Below are 21,161 nucleotides of genomic sequence, written 5' to 3' on the forward strand. Positions count from 1 at the left end.
TTCTTGGATGCAAGACAATTGAGAGCTCTGAAGCAGACTGTGCTGTTCAAAGCATGAACAGTGATGCTCAACATTTTATACTTCGTGGCCTGATTAGAAATGAGTAAGCTATTACAGACCAAAGTGGTTTCATATTCATTAGGTAAAACACTGTTAATTCTACAGTCACTATCATCAGGAACTTAATGCTAAATTAATTATGTTTCAGTTTATTAATGATGCAGTAGGTAATTAGAAGTAAATTGAAAAGGAAATCCGGTAGATTCATTGACTGCACAATTAAAGTAATTGGCAAAAGAACTATTCTAGTGATCAACAATCCTTTCATAATTTAAAATTAACCTGGAAAACACTGTTTATAAAAGTGACAAAAGGCAATTTTAGAGTGATTTTAAAAAGAGAGCCTGTGAAATTCTTGGCGACAAGAAATTCGGGGAGCCAGGTAGAAACAGCAAAGGTTTGAGACTAAACTGGGGAATTGCAAAAAGCCTAACACTGTGAATGGCTGTGATGCTTCACCTCAAAATGAACTCAACACCTTTTATGCAAGCTTTGAGATACAGAATAAAAATGCATGTGTCAATTCCTGCAGCATCTGATGACCTGTGATGTCTCAGAGGCTGATGTCAGAATATCTTTCAAGAGGGTAAAACCTCACAAGGCCTCAGGCCCCAATAGCATACCTGGTAGGGCTCTGAAAACCTGTGCCAACCAACTAGCAAGAGAGTTCAGACATCTTCAGTCTCTCACTGCTGCAGTCAGAGGTTTTCACCTGCTTCAAAAGGGTGACAATCATACCAGTGCCGAAGTAGAGCAGGGTGAGCTACCCCAATGACTATTACCCAGTTGCACACACATCTACAGTGATGAAGTGTTTTGAGAGATTGGTAATGACTGTTGCCTAATTAAGGACCTGAACCCACTATAATTTGCTGACAATGGCTGTACTTCATTAGGAGTTTGAGGAGACTTGGTATGTCACCAAAGACTCACAAATTTCTACAGATGTACCCTGGAGAGCACTCTAACTGGTTGTATCACCAGTATGGCCACAGCACCGGATCTGAAAAGTTTGTAGAAACATGTAAACAGGCAATTCCACCATGGGCACTAGCCTCCCCAGCATTGAGGACATCTTCAAAAGACAATGACTGAAAATAGCTGCATCCATCATTAAACCCTCCCATCACTCATTGCTACCATCAAGGAGGAGGAGGAGGTGTTACAGGAGCCCAAAGACACACAGCTGTGAATGGAATGGAGGACAATGTACACTACCTCACTTTTTTTTTCTCTTTTTTGCATATATATTAATATAATATTTGACTGGCCTGACCATGTGGTGGCATGGTCTCGATAGACCATGGGAGCAGGCCTGGGAGACCAAGCTGCAGTTGTCCAAGGGAAGGGCACCCATGCAGCTTGACGTCGCAGAGCAATGTGTTGTTAAGTGCCTTGCTCAAGGACACAAACACGCTGAGGTTCAGCTGAGGCTCGAACCAGTGCCCTTCAGGTTACTAGTCTGATGCCTTAGTAAGTACTATATAGGAGAGTATTGGGAAATAATGGTTGTTTGGTCCACCTTGGCCATTTTTTTCAAATCCCAAAAATGAGGAGCTGCATGTCTGAAAATTCTCTTTTTATTGCGGTAAAGATGGGGCTTCGTATGTGCTACAAGAGAGCAAAGAAACTTGCATTGTTCCCGTACAACTCTCATGTACATACTCCTGTGACTCTCTTTCAGGTTTCAATACTGTCCTGGGATACTTACACCTGAGATAGCATTCAGGAAGATGTATCACTTTCTCAGTGTTACACGTGCAACAGCCTGACACCGAAGCGGGACCAATTCAAGACCCTCCGACTGCGGCCAGTTATGTGAAGAGCCTGCGTACAATTGGCTGCTTCGGACTCTGAATCAGAAGCTCCAAGAGGTGGCAATGACATCTGGCGCATTCGCGTGGACTTAGCTTGCAACTAAGCCAACCTGACCATATATCCGATCGTATCCCGGTCGGTGGGAGGGTGGGACTTTCCCCGCTGCGGGTATCTGATTGGCAGGCTTCTCGTCCTATGGCAGGAGGACTGAACATTGATTTACCAGAGCCAGCCCGTGATTGCGGGGATTACCTTGACAGGTCGGGTTTTGGGCCGCCCGGAGCCTATGATTGACATGGACCGGTTCGAATGAAGAGGGGAGGGGGGAGGAAGGAGGAAAATTGCAGCGTACTTGAGTCTATGATTGGTACGGGCTGGTTCCTATGGTGACAGGATTAGGGGCGGGACTCCAGCTCAGCGGAGCCAGTGATTGGTTGCGGCCGGGTCCTATGGTGACTGAGAGAGGGGATCACGGAGCTGCTGGTTCGAGCAGTGCAGCGCGAAGATGGCGGCTGGTTTGTGGAGGAACACGGTGAGGGGCGCCGAGGAGATGGACTCCGGGCCCAGTGCTTGGGGTTGGGGCTGTTTCGTGCCTTGGCACCCGTTATGGAGCACCTCCGAGAGGCGAGGCTGCAACATGTTTGCCTCTGACGCCCGGATGCTCGAGCCATGGGCGCGGAGAGGGCGGAAGGGGAGCCGCCGACGTGGGCGGGCATTTGGCATCGGGCCAGGGGTGAATCAGCGGGAGGGTCATTTAAAGGGTAGTAGGTTCTGGGTGCACGAGACGATGGCATGGAGAATGGTGTCCATCCCGAACCCCTATGGATGTTTGTTGTGTTCCCAAGTGGGCATGGACTGGAAGGAGCTGGATGCTGGAGGGCAGGGGGAAGCTGCTGAGGCCCTGAACTGTGGGTAGGTCAATAAAGAAAGTGGATAGGAAGGACAATGAGGGTAATCGAGGAGGAGCTGATGGAAGGGGGAGAGGGCTGCCATCTTTGGGTGTGGGGGAAGATCTTGGGAACCTATAGCGTGGGTTAGTTGGGGTGTCCAGGGCATTAGGAAGCGAGGCTCTTAAGGGTGATGGGACCCTGGAATGGTTGGTTTGGGTAGAGCAGGTGTGGGGTGACAGGAGGAGGATGGAAGGCAAGTTGAAGGACCTTATGGCGCAGATTATGGTTGCTGAAGCATTTCACATTGTTATCCTGTAGTTCCAGTAAATTGAGTTCAATAATGTTATTGGCTGCTGTCTTGTGTGAACTTTGTGTTCTCCCTGTGGCTGTAGCTTTCCTCTAGTGCCTCAGTTTTCTCTGTGCCCAAGTAGGTTAATGACAACTGTGAATGGTTCCTCTTTTTTGTGGACAATGTTGTGGAAGTTGATGACTATGTCAGAGAGTGTAGGTCATGGTAATAAGTGGGGTAATGGGAATGCTCCGGTCGCTAACATTGGTTTGATGGGCCACATTAAATCGATCATGAAAGACATATTACAAGATAGGGGTGTAATAAGTGCAAGTTGGGCCTGGGGTTGAGGGATTGTCCAGAGTGAGATGGTGGAATTCAGGGGATAATGGAGTTAGATGAAGATGAAGTTAGATGAAGTCGCAGTGGCATTTTTCCTGTTTTGTCTTTCAGGTTTCCCGTGTAATGGGAGCAGTAAAGAGTCACCAACCAGTCGCCAGGACCTTGTCTGATGTTAGTATTTCAGCCTTTTTCAGGGTCGTTGTGACCTTTGCCTAAATGTGCCTATAATTCTGTTAATCTGACTTTGTTGTGTGAGATATTCTCTTTAATACTGTTTATTCATTATCATATAACTGTAACTTTGTATTAATGCACAGCATGGTCCAGGTTCTGCTGTGCCTTCTGTGCATAATAGAAAGACAATTCAAGTGTTTCAGAACACTGCAGCATTTTGTCTCGTATGTACATTCATTGCAGAAAAAGAAAATCAATTATTTCCAGCGTGTGGTTTTAATGTCCTCATGAAGGTTTTCTGACTTAGAACATTTTAACTATTTTTTAATTTATTTCTTATTATACTGCCTAAGCTGCTGAATGTTGTTGACATTTTATGTTTCTGCATGCTGAGCATTGTGTTTGTATTTGTTCTTTGAATCAGTGTCCTTGAGAAGGTGTGTATCAGAATCGATATTAAGGAAACTAACATCCAACGAACTGGTATTTCTAGATCTGCCATCACATCTGAAGAACTATAGTGAAGTCAAGAAGCATTTCTTAAGGGTGTTGAGGCTTAGAAATCTTTACTAAATCTAACCTCAGATCAAAGGTGGAGATGTGTCTGCACCAAAGGAGGTGTAAGGTGTTCCTTCGGCAAGGTGTAGCAGCACCTGCTTAGCCCCCCTGATCAGGGTCGAGTGAAGCCATGGGAGCAGGTGGTGAATTGTCATATGAGCAATTGGTGTATATCACAAGTCCTCATTATGCAACCACCAGCACTAGGCAGATAATCTCTGAAGAGTATTGATAATGGCTAGGGTCACCTATCTTGTAAAGTCACTCCCCAGAAGAAAGCAATGGCAAACCACTTCTGTACAAAAAATTGCCCGTAACAATTGCGGTCAAGACCATGATCACCCATCACCCAAAGGTTATACTTTGTATGCACAGCATAGGTCAGGCTCTGCTGTGCCTTGTCTACATAATAGAAAGACAATTCAAGTGTTTCAGAATAGTGCAGGATTTTGTCTTGCAAGTATATTTGTTGCAGAAAATAAAAATCATTGATTTCCAGCATCAAAGAAATAACTTTTTCTGGTATCCTGAACTGCTGTCAGGATGTGATCAAACAGTGGAAAAGCTGAAGATCATAAGGCCAGAAGATATAGGAGCAGAATTAGCTATTTGGCCTGTTGAGTCTGATCCACTATTCTAACATGGGTGATTTTCTTTTTCAGTCCCATCCTCCTGTTTTCTCCCTGTAACCCTTCACCTCCTTACCAATTAAGAAATGATCAGTTCTGCTTTAAATACACCTTCTGTGGCAATGCATTCTGCAGATTTACCAACTTCGGGCTGAAGAAATTCCTCTGGATTTCAGTTCTAATGTGATGACCCCTTATTCTGAGGCTGTCCCCATGGATCCTAGATTTCCCACTGATGGAAATATTCTCTCCATGTCCACTCTATTTCAGGTCTTTTTTTAGCAACAATACTGAAAATCTGAAGTAAAAACATAAATGCAATATTCAACAGCCCCTGAAGGGAGAGGAGCAGTTAATTAATGGCCAGCTGCTTGGACCAATGGTTTGGTCAGCCGGTAGAGCCTGTACACACAATCAGAGCATGTGAGCTTGGGTTCCAGCTGTGTTGTCTTCATACTGGAACGCTGCTAATCCTAGTTGCCATGAAATTGTGTTAAATCTTTAGCAAATCCACACATAGTCTATCTTGTGGATTTTCTTTCCTCAAATAAAGAGAATATATCCTTGGAGCTGAATCCTCATTGAATTCTGGGATTTGGGGATTGTTTGGGAGGAGCAGAGGAAAGAAGATTGGGTGACTTGGCCCTGTCCTTTATGTAGTTTGAAAGAATGAGAGGGAATCTTATTTAAATATGCAAGATTTTTGAGAGGGCTTGACAAGCTAGTTACATAATGCAGATTTCACATGGTGTGGGTCTCGGATTAGAGGGCATTGTGTCATAAAGAGGTCACCGATGAGATGTGGCAAAATTTCTTCATTTGTGTTGTGCATCTTTGAAATTCTCCACTCCAGAGATCTGTGAATGTTTAGTCAGTTAAAGCATTCAAGAATAAGTTTTATTTTGGAACACAGTGGAGTTGGGCATTATTGAAAATTCAGCAGAATATCGGAGGAATAACCAAAGACGACAAACCACAAGATTGAAGTGCAGAGCTTGCTTAATACATCACGTGTTTCTTACACTTTCACAATCAGAGGAAATTTATCTCTTTTTTTTAAAGTGAAGGTATTTAACAAATAGTAAACATGAGGAAATCTGCAGATGCTGGAAATACAAACAACAACAACACACAAAATGCTGGTAGAACACAGCAGGCTAGGCAGCATCGAGAGGGAGAAGGGTCAGGACGAAGGGTCTCGGCCCGAAACGTCGACAGCGCTTCTCCTAATAGATGCTGCCTAGCCTGCTGTGTTCTACCAGCATTTTGTGTGTGTTGTTAACAAATAGTAAACTGAGTTTTGGATAAAAAGTATTTACAACTTTCTGGTGCTTGAAGCACTTCTCATTGAACATTGACTGGGCTGGGAAAGAAAGGACATAGAGAACATGGTGGCTGAATTCCTTGGGTTCTGGTCCTTGCATATATTGTTCAACTCACTTGAGCATTATTAGTTAATTTATCATCTGAAATAGTAATGGTTGTGCTAGATGTCCAAATAAATTGGCTACCTCACATATATCTTTAAATAGTGGTGTGGTCCCCTTAATGCAAACATATTTGAATGAGGGAGGCATCCTTTTTTGAAATAATAATTGTGTCTAATTGAGTTTTCAGATTTTTAAAGCAGTGGGAAAATGACACTGAGATTAAATGCCCGTTTGTAATTTCTACATTGAATAGTTTCTAGTAAAGAAATATAATGAACATTCTGGATAATTGTGATATCCATGGGAAGTCTCACTATTGAAATTGCAGTACTTGTCTCTGCATGTATGCTCTGTGCTAGCAAACAACTTGGCAGTTTGTTAATCTGTTGTGAAATAAAAATATGTAGTTATGAAATCATGAGGCACTGGTAGGCCAAAAATAACTGACACATTAGAAATGCTTTGCATGCAATTGCTTCATGTCCTTTTGTGTTTCCATCTTTGAAATACTTATTGACATTGTATGTAAACTGTGCTAAAACTGTGTTTCCATTTAGACATAATCTTACAACAGTTAACAATTGCAGATACAAAACTAATTTGCATTTGTTTCCAACATCAACTGTACGTGCATGGGAAAAACCTGCAGGATTATAAACAATATATTTTTTTTGCAGCAACTAAGTCACCAGTGTGGGTAGAATGACTGTAGAAACCAGTTTTGTAAATATAATCACATTTTTTAAATGCCCTAAACAAAATTTATAAGAGTCAATATTCTTGGGACTTGTTTAAACTATTGATTTATTGTTTCAGATACGAACTGTAACATTAATCCCAGGTGATGGCATTGGCCCAGAGATATCTGAAGCTGTAGTGAAGATTTTTGATGCTGCTGAGGTAAATACTTTTCACTCTTTTGTTTATTTAATTAAGTGTAGTTATTATATCTATTTAATTGAATAAATATTTAGTATTAATGTAAATGGGTGGTTAATGATCAGCACAGAATTGGTGGGCTGAAAGGCCTGTATCTGTGGTGTCTGGAGAACTCTGACCAGCTTTCAAATGGCTGTTCAGGTTTTTGTTAGGCATTTGAACAGCACAGTGGTAGTGAGTGCCTCCCAATGTGTGAACCTGACAAAAAAAACTATTTTTATCATAAACTGCTTGCTAATCTATCTAAAAATAAATTAAACATGCCATGACTTCCACATAATGAAGCCACAACACCTTAACTGCTTGTTGAGCTTTGTCAGTCTTTACAGCTGAATGTGACGGGGAACTCCAGAGCACAAGACTTCCCTAAAACACTCTTTGGTGCAAGACAAATTCTTCAATTTCACTTTTATTTTTGGTACCTGGTAACTTGAGTTGAAGTTTTTTTTTCTATGTTCATCCTAAATTAGGCAAAGACTATACAACCACATCTAACCTCCATTATATTCAAATTCTACAGACTAGGTAATGTCTGTAATGCTTGATTTCTTTCTTGGGGTAGGGTTAGAATTCTTTTAAAGGTTAGTGCATTAAGTTAGTGTACATTTTAATGGGAACAATATGGATAGATGCATTGTTTGCAGCTCTTCAAATAACCAGATACTGAATTCAAACATTGTTTTCACTTTATTAATGAAATGTGATCATTGCTGCCAAAACCATTAGAACATGGGAGTGTAGCAGTATAGGAACAGGCCTTTCAGCCTGTAATGTGTCAAACTAAATTAGTAATCAAATGCCAGCATACACTTATCACTTATGCTACACAGATCCATATCTGTCCATTTCCTACACATTCGTATCTTGAATCCCTATTTTATTTGCCTCCACCACCACCCTGGGCAGAACATTTCAGGCATCCCCCACTGTACAAAAATAAAAAAAAGCTCCGTGCATCTCTTTTGAACTTGGATGCGTGGCCTTTGGTAGTAGACATTTCATCCCTGTGGATAAAAAGGTCTGGCTGTCTACTCTATCTATGCCTCTCATAAATCTATCCTCAGCCTCCATTGCCCCAGAGAAAATAGGGGTCTAATCTCTCTATATAACACGATACTCCAGGTGCAGTCTAACTAAAGTTTTATAAAGCTGGTTTTTGAAATTCCTTGACCAATAAAGGCAAGCATGCCATGTACCATTTTTACCACTCTATCAACCTGTATAGCCACTTTCAAGGAGCTATGGACTTGGACCCCATTGCTTTACATTTGATCTCCCAAAGTGCAAAACTTTATATTTGGCTGGGTCAAATTCCATCTCTTTCTGCTGCCAATATCTGCAACTTATCTGTATCCTGCTGTATCCTTTGATGATCTGCAGTATGCAAAACATTGTTGTGAATTTACTAATGCACCTATCCACATTTTCATCTATGCCATTTATATACATAACAAACAGTAGCAGTCCCAGTACAGATCCCTGCAAAACATCATTAGTCACAGACCTCTAAACAGAATAATTCCCATCAACTACTCCTGTATTCTATGGGCAAGGCAATTCTGAATCTAAACAACAAATTCATTGTAGATCCTATATATCTTAATCTTATGGTTGAGGGACCATGTCAACCATCTTGTTTAAACTCATGTGGTCAACATGACAACTCTACCCTTGTCAGTCACCTTCATATCCTTCTCGAAAAACTCAATCAAGTTAGTAAGACACAACTGCTCTGTCAAAGCTATGCTGCTTGTCCCTAATTAGCCACTGTTTTCCAAATGCTTATAAATCCTATCCCCAAGAATCCCTTCCACTAATGCCCATACACTGGAATGGGACTCACTGGTCGATAGTTTCCAGGATTATCCTGATTTCCCTTCTTGAATAAATCAAATTTACTTTCTCACCTTCTGAGATCTTGCCTGTGGCTAGAGAAAGCATGAAGATCTTAGCTAAGGTCCAGCAATCTCATCTCTTGCCTCTCCCAATAACCTTGGGTGTATTTCTTCAGGCCCTGGGGCTTGTCCACCTTAATGTTTTGACCCAACATTACCTCTGTTTATCTCAAAGTACCCTTGCAGATTAGTCTGCTCCACATTGATCTCACTCCTTGGTGAACACTGATACAAAGTACTGATTTAAGGCCACACCCACATCCTCTGCCTCTAAGCTCTGTTCCCTGCTTTATCTTTGATTGGTCCTTCCTGCTCCCTTTTTTATCCTCTTGTTCTCGATCTATGTATAGAGAAGCTGGAGGTTCTCTTTAATTCTACTTTTCAAGTACTTTTAATGGACCCTCCTGGCTTTCCTAATTATTTATTGCAGTTCTTTGCTGGCTTTCTTATAATCCTCAAGTGCCCGGTTTGATTTTAGCTTCCTAAACCTTACATACTCTGCCTTTCTCTTCTTGACTAAATTTGCCACCTCTCTTGACATTCAGGGTTCCTTTACTTTGTGTTCCTTGTCCTTCCTTCCTTACTGGAACGTTCCTATCCTGTGTTCTGTGCAGTTGATCTTTATACAGCCTCCATGTGTCAGATGAGGACTTACCAAAACAAAGCTCTTCCCGATTTCCCTAGTTCTTGCCCAATCCTCTCATAATTTGCCCTGCTCTTCTGAATGCTTCATACTTGTGTTTATCTATAACTAACTTCAAATTTAAGGAGACACTATCACTGTTCCCTAATTGTTCTCCTGCTGAAAGGTCAATCACCTGGCCAGACTCATTACCCAACACCAGGTCCAATATGGCCTGTTCTCTTGTTGAGCTAAATACATATTGATATAAGAAACACTCCTGGATACACCTAACAAACTTCTGTTTCTTCCTATCTTGCTTAATTGTCCTTGTGAAGATGGTGGTGATTAGCTCTCTTGAACCACTGCAAACCTTCCATTATAACTTCTTCCATAACTGAAGAAGTTAGTTATCTAGTGATAGGTCTCATATGGTGTAGATAGGGAAAGTGGAATCATCTGCAATTGCAGAAAGATCAGGTAATAAACTTGAGCTGATATGGAAGAACATGCTTGATCCACAAATGCCAGGCAACCGTACTACCATTGCAAAATCCCCAGTGTTAGTATACTGGTGTGTTTCTTCTATTGCCCTTTGCATGCAGTGTCATGTTTAATGGTTATGCTTAAAGGTTTAAGACTTTTTCGTAACCCTCCATTTTGTGTTTCCTCATCTATCTTTTCATATTATGTATGTGCTTTATTACAAACATTTTATTTCACAAGTTCTGAGTGTTAACTGCTTCCATCTCCACTGATTCTGCTTAACCTCTTCAGTGCTTCTAGTATTTTGTTCTAGTTTTTGTTGTGTGTAGTTCAAGCAATTAATGAAATTTGCTTCCTTCAGTCTAAGCACATGAATTGGGGTGCAGTGGGAGAACTGAAGAGCAATTAAAGTTGTTACTACAAAATTCAAGTAATTTTCTCAAATTCCTTGCATTTTCAAGGCTCCCATTCGTTGGGAGGAGAGGACTGTGACGGCCATTCAAACATCAAGTGGAAAATGGATTATTCCTCCAGAAGCTAAAGAATCAATGGATGCAAACAAAATTGGATTGAAAGGTGCATAGTAGGTGCTGGTGCTGAAACACTAGTGACTTGTGTCTTGCTTAAGTAGATGTGAGTTCAAAGTGAATTCCAAAAACTAGTCTCCAAAGATTCACTATGCAGACAGAAGTAGTGAGTTCTGAGTCAAGGAGAGATACCAAGCCTGAGCAGACAACCATCCATTTAATTCTAGTCCTATTTCTTTTAAATACTGTTTTTATGTAGGACTAAATAAAGCCCTTTGGGTCTCAATGAGGGTATATAAAGATCCTGTGGCACTGTTTTTGCTATTTTGATGAGGGGAATTACTTAGGAATAAAATGATCATTATCTGGTTATTATGTGCTTATCTAAGAGTTCATAAATGCCCTTAATGTATCTGTCTCTATCATCAACCCTTGCACTCACCACTATGTAAAGAACTCAACTGTAGCATTCCCCCCCTCCCCCCCCCCCCATACTTTCCTCCAAAAACCTTAGTTATGTCCCCTGGTATTAGCCATTTCCACCCTGGGGAAAATGTCTTGACGATCCACTTGATTGATCTATGCCTCTTATCAACTTGTACACCTCGATCATGTCACCTCTCATCCTTCTTTGCTCAAAAGGGAAAAGCTGTAGCTCACTCAACCTATGTTGAGGTTCTCTAATCCAGGCAACATCCCATAATATGACATGTTCTCTAAGCCAGGCAACATCCTGGGAAATCATCTCTACACCCTCCCTTTAGTTCTACATTCTTCCTATAAAGTGACCAGAAATTAGCACAATAATCCAAATGTGGTCTAACCAGAGTATTATAGAGTTGCAACATAACACTGTGGCTCTTAAACTCAATCCCCTGACTAATGAAGGCCAACAAGGCATACTCCTTATCTTGTGCAGCACCTTTGGGGATGTTGGACTCTTGGATCCTGTTCCTTCACACTGCCTTCAAATTGGACCTTACAAAGTTAATCACTTCACTTGTGTGCTACTTTTGGGGAAACATCTGATGCATTTGCTGTAGTCCAACGATAATTACAATTTTTAAAAAAACATTAGTTAGAGCATTTTGGTTGAATCTTGAAATTTAAAAGGAACATTGTAAATGTAATTTTTGTTGTGGGAGAAGTAACCCTGGACTCCACTTTGATAGTTGAGTGTGCCCTTCTTCATGTTGTTTCATTTTATTGATGCTTTCCTGTACTCTGCAGCCTCCACCTTCATAAGAAAATGGGCAGATCAGCTTTATTATTGCATTCCTAAACTGGAACTGAATATCTATGTAACTCCCTGGGTCGCCTCAGGCTCGCTCAGCTCGTTCTCGTCTAGGGGGAGCAGCCTTCGGCCCCGTCAAACTGGGTAATCAGCTGGTGTGGATGCTGTGTGATGTCCCCGCCTCGCCCAAAAACAGACAGTACACCATATGCGATTAAATGAGTACAATTTATAAAGGTTACTATAACTAAGTGATTAATAATGATACAGTATATATGAAGAGAAAAAAAATAAAGAAAAGGCGCCAAACTTATCAAAGTCCAAACCACTTCGTGCACAACCGTTGGAGCTCAATTACTGAAGTCTTCTGGCCACCATTCGATCCCCTCCGAACTCCTCGACTTGCAGCTCAGGACCCTCCGAGTGGTCAACCAAGCACATCTAGCTTCATCCCCCCCTCCTCGGGGTACCTCCTGGCCTCAGACCCCCGCTTGGGGTCCGTTCCTCGCCCAGTTTACAGCATTGCGTCCTCTCTCTCAACCCCCTCACGCCGATCTGCCCAAAAGCCCGTCAACAAAAGCTTACAGACTCAGAAGAAAGAACATTAATCCCCATTTGGTTTACAAAGGAATACAATTCTTGTTATCAGTAAATTTTAACCCAAACAAGCTTCCAGCACTCTCTTGCAACAAAGGAACATTCCTGCTTTTAACAAAACAAAGAAGCCATTTTGATTACATACACAGTAACAAAGAAAAAAAGAAGAAACCCCCTTTACATCTAAAACTATAAGGATTGCAGACTTGGTCAATACTTCTAAATATCAGCTCAAAATCTTCTAATGCTTTTAACTAATCATTTTGTCTTCCATTTTTGTTTGTGCTTTGTCCTATTGAAAAGTACTTTGAATTACATTATTTATGATGAGTGCTCTATAAATAATTAATTATGAATTAATAATTTATAAATTCATTCAATTCTCTTTAAGCTTGTTTGTAACTTAGACATGGGCAAAATTTTTTATAGAGTTATTTCCATTGTAGATTTAATAGGTTCCTGTTGCTTTTTAAATGATTGAGAAAGTTTGTGTAGATTATAACAATAACCTCAGATTTATCATAATTGGAACTTGCTTGAATAAAAGCATTGGTAGGGCATTGAAGAATGCAGTAGAACAGAGTGATCTAGGAATAATGGTGCATAGTTCCCTGAAGGTGGAATCTCATGTGAATAGGGTGGTGAAGAAAGCTTTTGGTATGCTGGCCTTTATAAATCAGAGCATTGAGTATAGGAGTTGAGATGTAATGTTAAAATTGTACAAGGCATTGGTAAGGCCAAATTTGGAGTATTGTGTACAGTTCTGGTCACCGAATTACAGTATAGGAAAGATGTCAACAAAATAGAGAGAGTACAGAGGAGATTTACTAGAATGTTACCTGGGTTTCAGCACCTAAGTTACAGAGAAAGGTTGAACAAGTTAGGTCTTTATTCTTTGGAGTGTAGAAGGTTGAGGGGGGACTTGATAGAGGTATTTAAAATTATGAGGGGGATAGATAGAGTTGACGTTGATAGGCTTTTTCCATTGAGAGTAGTGGAGATTCAAACAAGAGGACATGAATTGAGAGGGGGCAAAAGTTTAGGGGTAACACGAGGGGGAATTTCTTTACTCAGAGTGTTAGCTGGGTGGAACGAGCTTCCAGTAGAAGTGGTAGACGCAGGTTCGATATTGTCATTTAAAGTAAAATTGGATAGGTATATGGACAGGAAAGGAATGGAGGGTTATGGGCTGAGTGCAGGTCGGTGGGACCAGGTGGGAGTAAGCGTTTGGCACGGACTAGAAGGGCCAAGATGGCCTGTTTCCGTGCTGTAATTGTTATATGGTTATAAAGACTTGTTTTTTATAACTGCCTGTAGTATTGTTTTGAATTGTATTTCAAACTTTGGTTCTTAAAATCAGCATGATTTTAAAAAGGCCAGAAATTGTCTTTCATTTTTCTCATCTACAGGCCTGGGCCACTGTGGCTGTTTCTATCCTTGTTTATTCTATTATACTGATTCAGCTTAGTAGTTACTACTGTGATACTTTCTTAAGCAGGTGTGGCAGTCCATGTCTGAAAGATGAAGACGTGGATAAGATCTGAGTGTGGATAGATTGGTAGCAAGTAAAATCATGCCATCTGCCAGATAATAATTGACTATAACTGTTTGAACTTGATATTCAATGTTGTCATTGCCAAGTCACCTTTCATTAACATTACTGGGTATCACCATTAATGAGAAATTTAACTGGACTAACAATAACTGCTGTGATGGCTACAGAGGCTGTATATCCTGTATCAAGTGAGTTGATTTCTGACATATCAAAATCTTTTTACAATATATAAGGCACAGTTCAGGAGTGTAATGAGATCATCTCCCCTTGCCTGAACGAGTGCAGTTCCAGCTCTGAAGCTCAGAAACTGTACCACCCATGCCATACGAATCCTGTTGCTTGGCACCCCAGTTTGGATTCTAATTATTACCTGCACCATCTGCAAAATAAACTGTAGTTACTCACCTGGCAAACTTGCAGCCACTATTGCAAAGGATAAGTTCAAAGCTCAAAGTAAATTTATTAGTGAAGTACATGTATATCACCATATATAATGCTGAGATTTGTTTTCTTGGGGGCATTCTCGGTAGAATCAATGGAATACCACATCCAGCGGAATCAATGAGCAACCAATGTCCACAGACAACAAACTGTAAATACAAAAGAGAAAATAAAGTAAATAAGCAATAAATATTTGAACATGAGATGAAGACTCCTTGAAAGTGATTCCATAGGGTGTGGAAACAGTTCAGTGATTGGACATGTGGGATTGAATAAAGTTATCCCTATTGGTTCAAGGGCCCAATGGTTGGGGGATATTAACTGTTCCTGAATCTGGTATTGTAAGTGCAGCGAGAAGAGAACGTGACCTGAATGGTTGGGGTCTCTGATGGATTTCCTGTGACAGTGCTCTGTATCGGTGTGCTCAATGGAGGGGAGGGCTTTACCAAGATGGACTGAGTTTACTTTTTGTATGATTATCCATTCAAGGGCATTGGTATTTCCAAGCCAGGCTGTGATGCAGCCAGTTAATACATTGCACCACACATCTATTGAAGATGGTTAAAGTTGTAGATGGGATGCCAAAACCTTGCAAACTTTTAAGGAGGTAGAGGAACTGTCATGCTTTCTTCGTAATTGGACTTGGGTGCTACATCCTCTGAAATGGTTACACTGAGGAATTTAAAGTTGCTGACCCTCTCCACCTTTGATACCCAATGAGGACTGGCTCTTGGCCCTCTGGTTTTCTCTTCCTGAAGTCAGTAATCAGCTCCTTGGTCTTCCTGACATTGAGAGGTTATTATTATTGCACCACTCAGCCAGATCAGCAAGTACATTAGAAAATCAGCACCTCCAGGTTCTGAGTTGCACACCATTCTGCTTAGAAATGTATCAAAAACCTTCCATTCTCATTGGTTCTAAATCCTGGAAATCCTTATCCAATGGCCGTGTGGAAGTCTCCAGAGGGAAGGTGATTCTGCACAAGGACATTTAGAAAGGATAATATTCTGCCTTTAATTATTATTTAAGAAAAAAAACTAAAAGGAAGATGAGATAACATTTGTTATATTTTTAGAATATTTTGATGTCTGCAATTTCTCTTGACCTTGTGTAATTAATTACTATTGATATATTTTGCTGGGCAATATTTAATAGCCAGTTTTAAACTTGCAGGACCCTTGAAGACTCCAATTGCAGCCGGGCATCCTTCAATGAATTTGCTACTTCGTAAGACCTTTGACCTTTACGCAAATGTGCGCCCTTGCGTATCAATTGAAGGTTTTGAGACTCCATATAGTAACGTGAATCTTGTTACGATTAGGGAGAACACAGAAGGTGAATATAGTGGCATAGAACATGTGGTAAGTTAGTTTTTGAATAATGTGATTTAGTTTTACCTTTGGAATGTGACTAATGCTATCTAGGAGGGCGCATATTGTCTGCTTATTCTAATATACTGAGTTTACTGTTTGAATCACCACCACCTTTGAGCTAATTGCACAACCACCACATGTTGGAAATGTGAGACAGTGATTAAATGAGCATTACTGTGCGCACTGGGGGAAAATTTGGAAGTAATGTGTTATAACAACATTATTCTTTCCAGCCATTGAAATAATGGTTACAAACAGAGGTGCAGCAGAAATTAAGTTTAAATGTATCTGTGGATATTATGCACGTTGGTCGTTTCAGAAGGGGTTGAGGGTCGATTCAAAGACCAATAGCATGAATCAGTCAATCAAGTTGCCTTATTCTGGTTTATGCAATGCTTCAAATGTACCCGTGTATATAAACAGTGAAATCATATCCAAGTTTTCACTTGCCTTATAGTGGTGGGGTGGGTTTTGGGGCTCGAGTGTCCAGCTTCCCTCATATTGGCTCCCCATCAGCTAGTCAATACTGATCCCTGACACATTTTCTCTCACTGGAAGATTCTACAACAGCAATGCATTTAGAAAGTGTTGGGGCGATGACTGGGCTCCCTGTCTCAAATTAATTGAGCCTCATCTGATAGTTCAGGAGGATAAAAAAGACCCATCATATTTAGAATAATGCTGATAGTTATCTCTCACTTCCTGGCCAATGTTTAGCCTTCAATCAACCTTTATAAAATTGGTTGGTCATTATCACATTGTTTGCAGGAGCTTGGTGTGCGTGCATTTGCTATCTTTTATTAATATATCACAATAATGATTATACCTAAGAAGGGCACCGTATCACAAAATAAAAAGATATGAAGGATACTATACAAATTTTAGCCTCCACATTCACATTTGGTAGGTTGCTGTTGCAACACTAAAGTTATCTATTCTTGATTACGCTTTGCCATTTAGACCTTGCGTTTACTTTGGGTGAAATTCTGAACCAGTAAATGAACAAGTATCCAGACGTCCAAAGGGACTTGGAGGGGAGACAATTTCAAAGGGAAGCCTGACACAATATTTTTTTTAAGAGAAGAACAATATATTTTTAAAAAGAGCTGGCTTTGTCTTTCCTTTGTTGGTGCAGATTTACTTCTCACGGTAAATAAAAGCAGAGATGAATACTTTGATTGCAAAGTAGAGGTGACCCCCACCTCCATGTAATAGCTGTTCTGGTGATAGAAAGTTGCCCTTCAGAAATTTGAGATGTAACGTATTCAAGACAATAGACAAAGAACTTGCTCTGTACTCCAAGTGTCATGGGTACCATTGGTACATGGCGGCTTGCAGAGCTAATCGTCTTCCCTTGTAATGAGTATGGAAGTTTGTGAGTCACTGAGGTTGAGACAGTGTGGGGGCTGGAGATGTCAATTGTAGTTCTTACTCTGATCAATCTTGCTTGTCATTTCATCCCTTTTGAGAGACTTCTTCATTACATAATCATTCTACGTGTACTTTGTTGAATTGTGTGCTGAAGTATACTTTCAAATACCATAAGTGTGGCATGGTAGAGCATCAGTTCACTGTGGTATACCATGTCACTTAGCAGAAGGGGTGGGAGGAAGAAGAAGTCAAGTCAAGTCACTTTTTATTGTCATTTTGACTATAACTGCTGATACAGTACATAGTAAAAACGAGACAACGTTTTTCTGGACCATGGTGCTACATGAAACAATACAAAAACTACACTGAGCTACATAAAAACAACACAGGAAAAAAAACTACACTAGACTACAGACCTATCCAGGACTGCATAAAGTGCACAAAACAGTGCAGGCATTACAATAAATAATAAACAAGATAATAGGCACAGTAGAGGGCAGTAAGTTGGTGTCAGTCCAGTCTCTGGGTATTGAGGAGTCTGATGGCTTGGGGGAAGAAACTGTTACATTGACTGGTTGTGAGAGCTGGAATGCTTCGGTGCCTTTTCCCAGATGGCAGGAGGAGAAGAGTTTGTATGAGGGGTGCGTGAGGTCCTTCATAATGCTGTTTGTTTTGCCGATGCAGTGTGAGATATAAATGTCTGTAAAGGCGGGGAGAGAGACCCCGATGATCTCAGCTGACCTCGCTAAGAAGAAGAGAGCACTGGACGAGTGCTGATTGTTAAAGAAGTAGAGAGAAAATGGCTGTATCACCATTATGTTTGCCTAAAGATGACCAGTAAAGATAAATTTGGCATCTCTACTGTTGTTTTGAATAGCAGGTCAGGTTACCAGTTTTGCATGTCTCAGCTCTGTATCCCTTCTGGAAGTACTAAAGAGAGTCTTGCGCTCTCTAAGAATCAGTGGATATCAAATTTGGGTACAAAACAGTAAGTCATTGAATAGCGTGGTTGATAAATCAGGTCGGTCATATTCTCAGCTGTGCAGAAAATGCATCAGTTCTGGCCAATGCCAGCAGAACTAATTCTGGCAACACAGGCCATCGAGGCACTGGAAAGAGTCTGACCTAGAAAGTAAAATGTTCCAGGGTATCATGTAATGTCCTTTACAAATAATATGTGCCGGTAGGTGTAAGGAGCAAATAAAATGGTGCTCTGGTTTAATGTTCAGTACAGTTCAGAGATACTTACAACTAATATTTACAATCCTTTTCAAAAAAAAAATTCAAAAATTGTTGGGTAGATAGGAAATGGTTAAGATGAAGTTATTTCTGTTGCAGCTGTTATTTGGCTTCCAGAATTCATCTAGATTTACTGTTCCAAAAAAAAACCTTATCTGATTAGTGAGCAGTCTGTAAACATTTTGTGTGACTTTTTGCCCATGTTGCAGATTGTCGAAGGGGTGGTCCAGAGTATTAAACTGATCACAGAGGATGCCAGCAGGCGGATTGCAGAGTTTGCTTTTGAATATTCACGGAACAATAAGAGGAATATGGTCACAGCCGTGCATAAGGCCAACATCATGTAAGTGGAATGGAATGAGTTTCAATGCGAAGGAGCATGTTGGGAGCTCCTTGTGTTTAATTTGCTATATACAGTTGCCATGATTTGCTTATCTGACACAGTAGTAGATGATTGTGGATGAAAAGGGTTGAAGCCCATGATGACGACCAGAGTAGCCACTGTACTTCAATTGGGCCAGAAACTTGTTGTGAAGCCCTCCTTATTTAATGAGGACAGATCTGTGCATATAAGTGTAACCCCCTGGGTCGCCTCAGGCTTGCTCAGCTCGTTCTCATCTAGGAGGAGCAGCCTTCGGCCCCGCCAAACTGGGTAATCAGCTGGTGTGGATGCTGTGTGATGTCCCCGCCTCGCCCAAAAACAGACAGTACACCATAAGCGATTAAATGAGTACAATTTATAAAGGTTACTATAACTAAGTGATTAATAACGATACAGTATATATGAAGAGAAAAAATAATGAAAAGGCGCCAAACTTAACAAAGTCCAAACCACTTCGTGCACAACCGTTGGAGCTCAATTACTGAAGTCTTCTGGCCACCATTCGATCCCCTCCGAACTCCTCGACTTGCAGCTCAGGACCCTCCGAGTGGTCAACCAAGCACATCTAGCTTCATCCCCCCCTCCTCGGAGTACCTCCTGGCCTCGGACCCCCGCTTAGGGTCCGTTCCTCGCCCAGCTTACAGCATTGCGTCCTCTCTCTCGACCCCCTCACGCCGATCTGCCCAAAAGCCCGTCAACAAAAGCTTACAGACTCAGAAGAAAGAACATTAATCCCCATTTGGTTTACAAAGGAATACCATTCTCATTATCAGTAAATTTTAACCCATACAAGCTTCCAGCACTCTCTCACAACAAAGGAGCATTCCTGCTAGTTAACAAAATAAAGCCCTTTTGATTACATACACAGTAACAAAGAGAAAAAGAAGAAACCCCCCTTTACATAAGCAGGCTCTATGGCTTGAGAGAGAGAGAGGTTTAAGATGGGGTAATGGTTATGGGATAAGTTGCCTTGAGATGGTGAGCTTGAAAGTGCTGATACAGCAGTAAAATTAGAAGGATTTTCCTTGTGAGCTTTTCTGGCAAGACAGGAGATGGTGCTGAGCCTGCTTGAACTTTTACAATCTTATACTCCCACAGTGCCTTTAGGATTCAGAGTTCCAGAGCTTGCAACTAGCAAAATGAAGGAACAGTGATAAGATTCCCACGTCGGTCTGTTTGGGGTGATGGATAGAATACCAACAAGCAGGCAGTATTACTCTAGATGGTGTTGAGCTTTATTGAGTGTTATAAATACGCTCATCTAGGCAAATAAGTATTCCACCACATTTTTACATGCCTCTATGCGATGGGAGGATTTGGGGAGTAGGTTGTGACCTTCTCTCAGCTGGAAATTCAACCTCCAGCTTATTCTTGTAGCCATAGTATTGATGTGACTAGGCCAGTTGACCTCATCAGAGATGACTCCAGGATGTTGATGCTGTGGATTCAGTAATAGTAATGTCATTGAATATTAAGGACAGGGCATGGGATTCTCTTATTGGAACTGATTGTTGCTCGATACTACTTGGTTGAGCTGATTCATGGTAATTTGTACATATCTGCATGTGTCTTGGTTTTGCTGTATTCATGCAGGGATTGTTTCAATTGCTGATAAGTTTCAAATGGATTTGAGCATTGTACAATCAGGAAACCAACATATTTCTGACATTAATAGAAACATCATTGACGTATGAGGTTGATTGTGTTCTGGACACTGTCCTGAGAAGTTCTTGTGGTTGTGTTTTAGGGCTGGGATAATTGACCTCTGTAACCATGGCTTTCTTCCTTTGTCTTGGGATTGACAAAATTCAGTACATATTGACCCCAGTTTAGAGGGGATTAGAAGGGGTTTTATGAACAGTGAGCCATCTGAAAATGTAATATTTAAAGGAAAGGCAGATTAATAAGGTGAGCTTGGGATACCAGTGGAGGGGTAAGCTATAGCATGGGTGACTTTAATTTTAGATTCACAATGCTAGGATCTTTTGGGAAGCTTTGGTTTTGAGTTTGTGGTGGGACATCCTGTATGGCAAATAGAACATAGTTACCAGTCTGGCAATCCAACCCAACATGTCAGGGTTTAATGTACATGCTCATGGACTGTTTAGACTCTTCAGTCAGTGAATGAGAGGGGCAGAAAGAAAACTTTTATGCTGAGAATGTGTGACAGTCACATTAGGTCAGGAATTCAGACTCGCAGGGAGAATGTGTAAACTCCAGATGACATCCAAGATCTGTATCAAGCTTGTGTCAGTGGTATTAAGAGACAGCATTAACTGCTGTGCCACACACAGTGTTGCCCGAGATCAG

At 41.0% G+C, this 21,161-nt stretch overlaps 1 protein-coding gene across 2 annotated transcripts in view; it reads left to right on the forward strand.

Moving 5' to 3' along the window:
- The first annotated feature begins 2,279 nt into the window (after nt 1–2,279).
- Nucleotides 2,280–21,161, forward strand: part of idh3a (isocitrate dehydrogenase (NAD(+)) 3 catalytic subunit alpha) — a 35,872-nt gene continuing 16,990 nt past the window's right edge. Inside the window, exons 1-6 of one of the 2 annotated variants that reach the window (XM_059946025.1) lie at nt 2,280–2,410; nt 3,511–3,570; nt 7,007–7,090; nt 10,594–10,708; nt 15,660–15,847; nt 18,679–18,812. In XM_059946025.1, coding sequence (XP_059802008.1) covers nt 2,384–2,410; nt 3,511–3,570; nt 7,007–7,090; nt 10,594–10,708; nt 15,660–15,847; nt 18,679–18,812 — 608 coding nt within the window. In that variant the 5' untranslated portion in view covers nt 2,280–2,383. Of the gene's footprint in view, nt 2,411–2,711; nt 2,791–3,510; nt 3,571–7,006; nt 7,091–10,593; nt 10,709–15,659; nt 15,848–18,678; nt 18,813–21,161 lie in introns of those variants that run through there. The other variant, XM_059946026.1, reaches the window with a different exon arrangement.

The sequence above is a fragment of the Hypanus sabinus genome, chromosome 21, assembly GCF_030144855.1.
Source record: "Hypanus sabinus isolate sHypSab1 chromosome 21, sHypSab1.hap1, whole genome shotgun sequence".
In the NCBI taxonomy this organism is placed as follows: domain Eukaryota; kingdom Metazoa; phylum Chordata; class Chondrichthyes; order Myliobatiformes; family Dasyatidae; genus Hypanus; species Hypanus sabinus.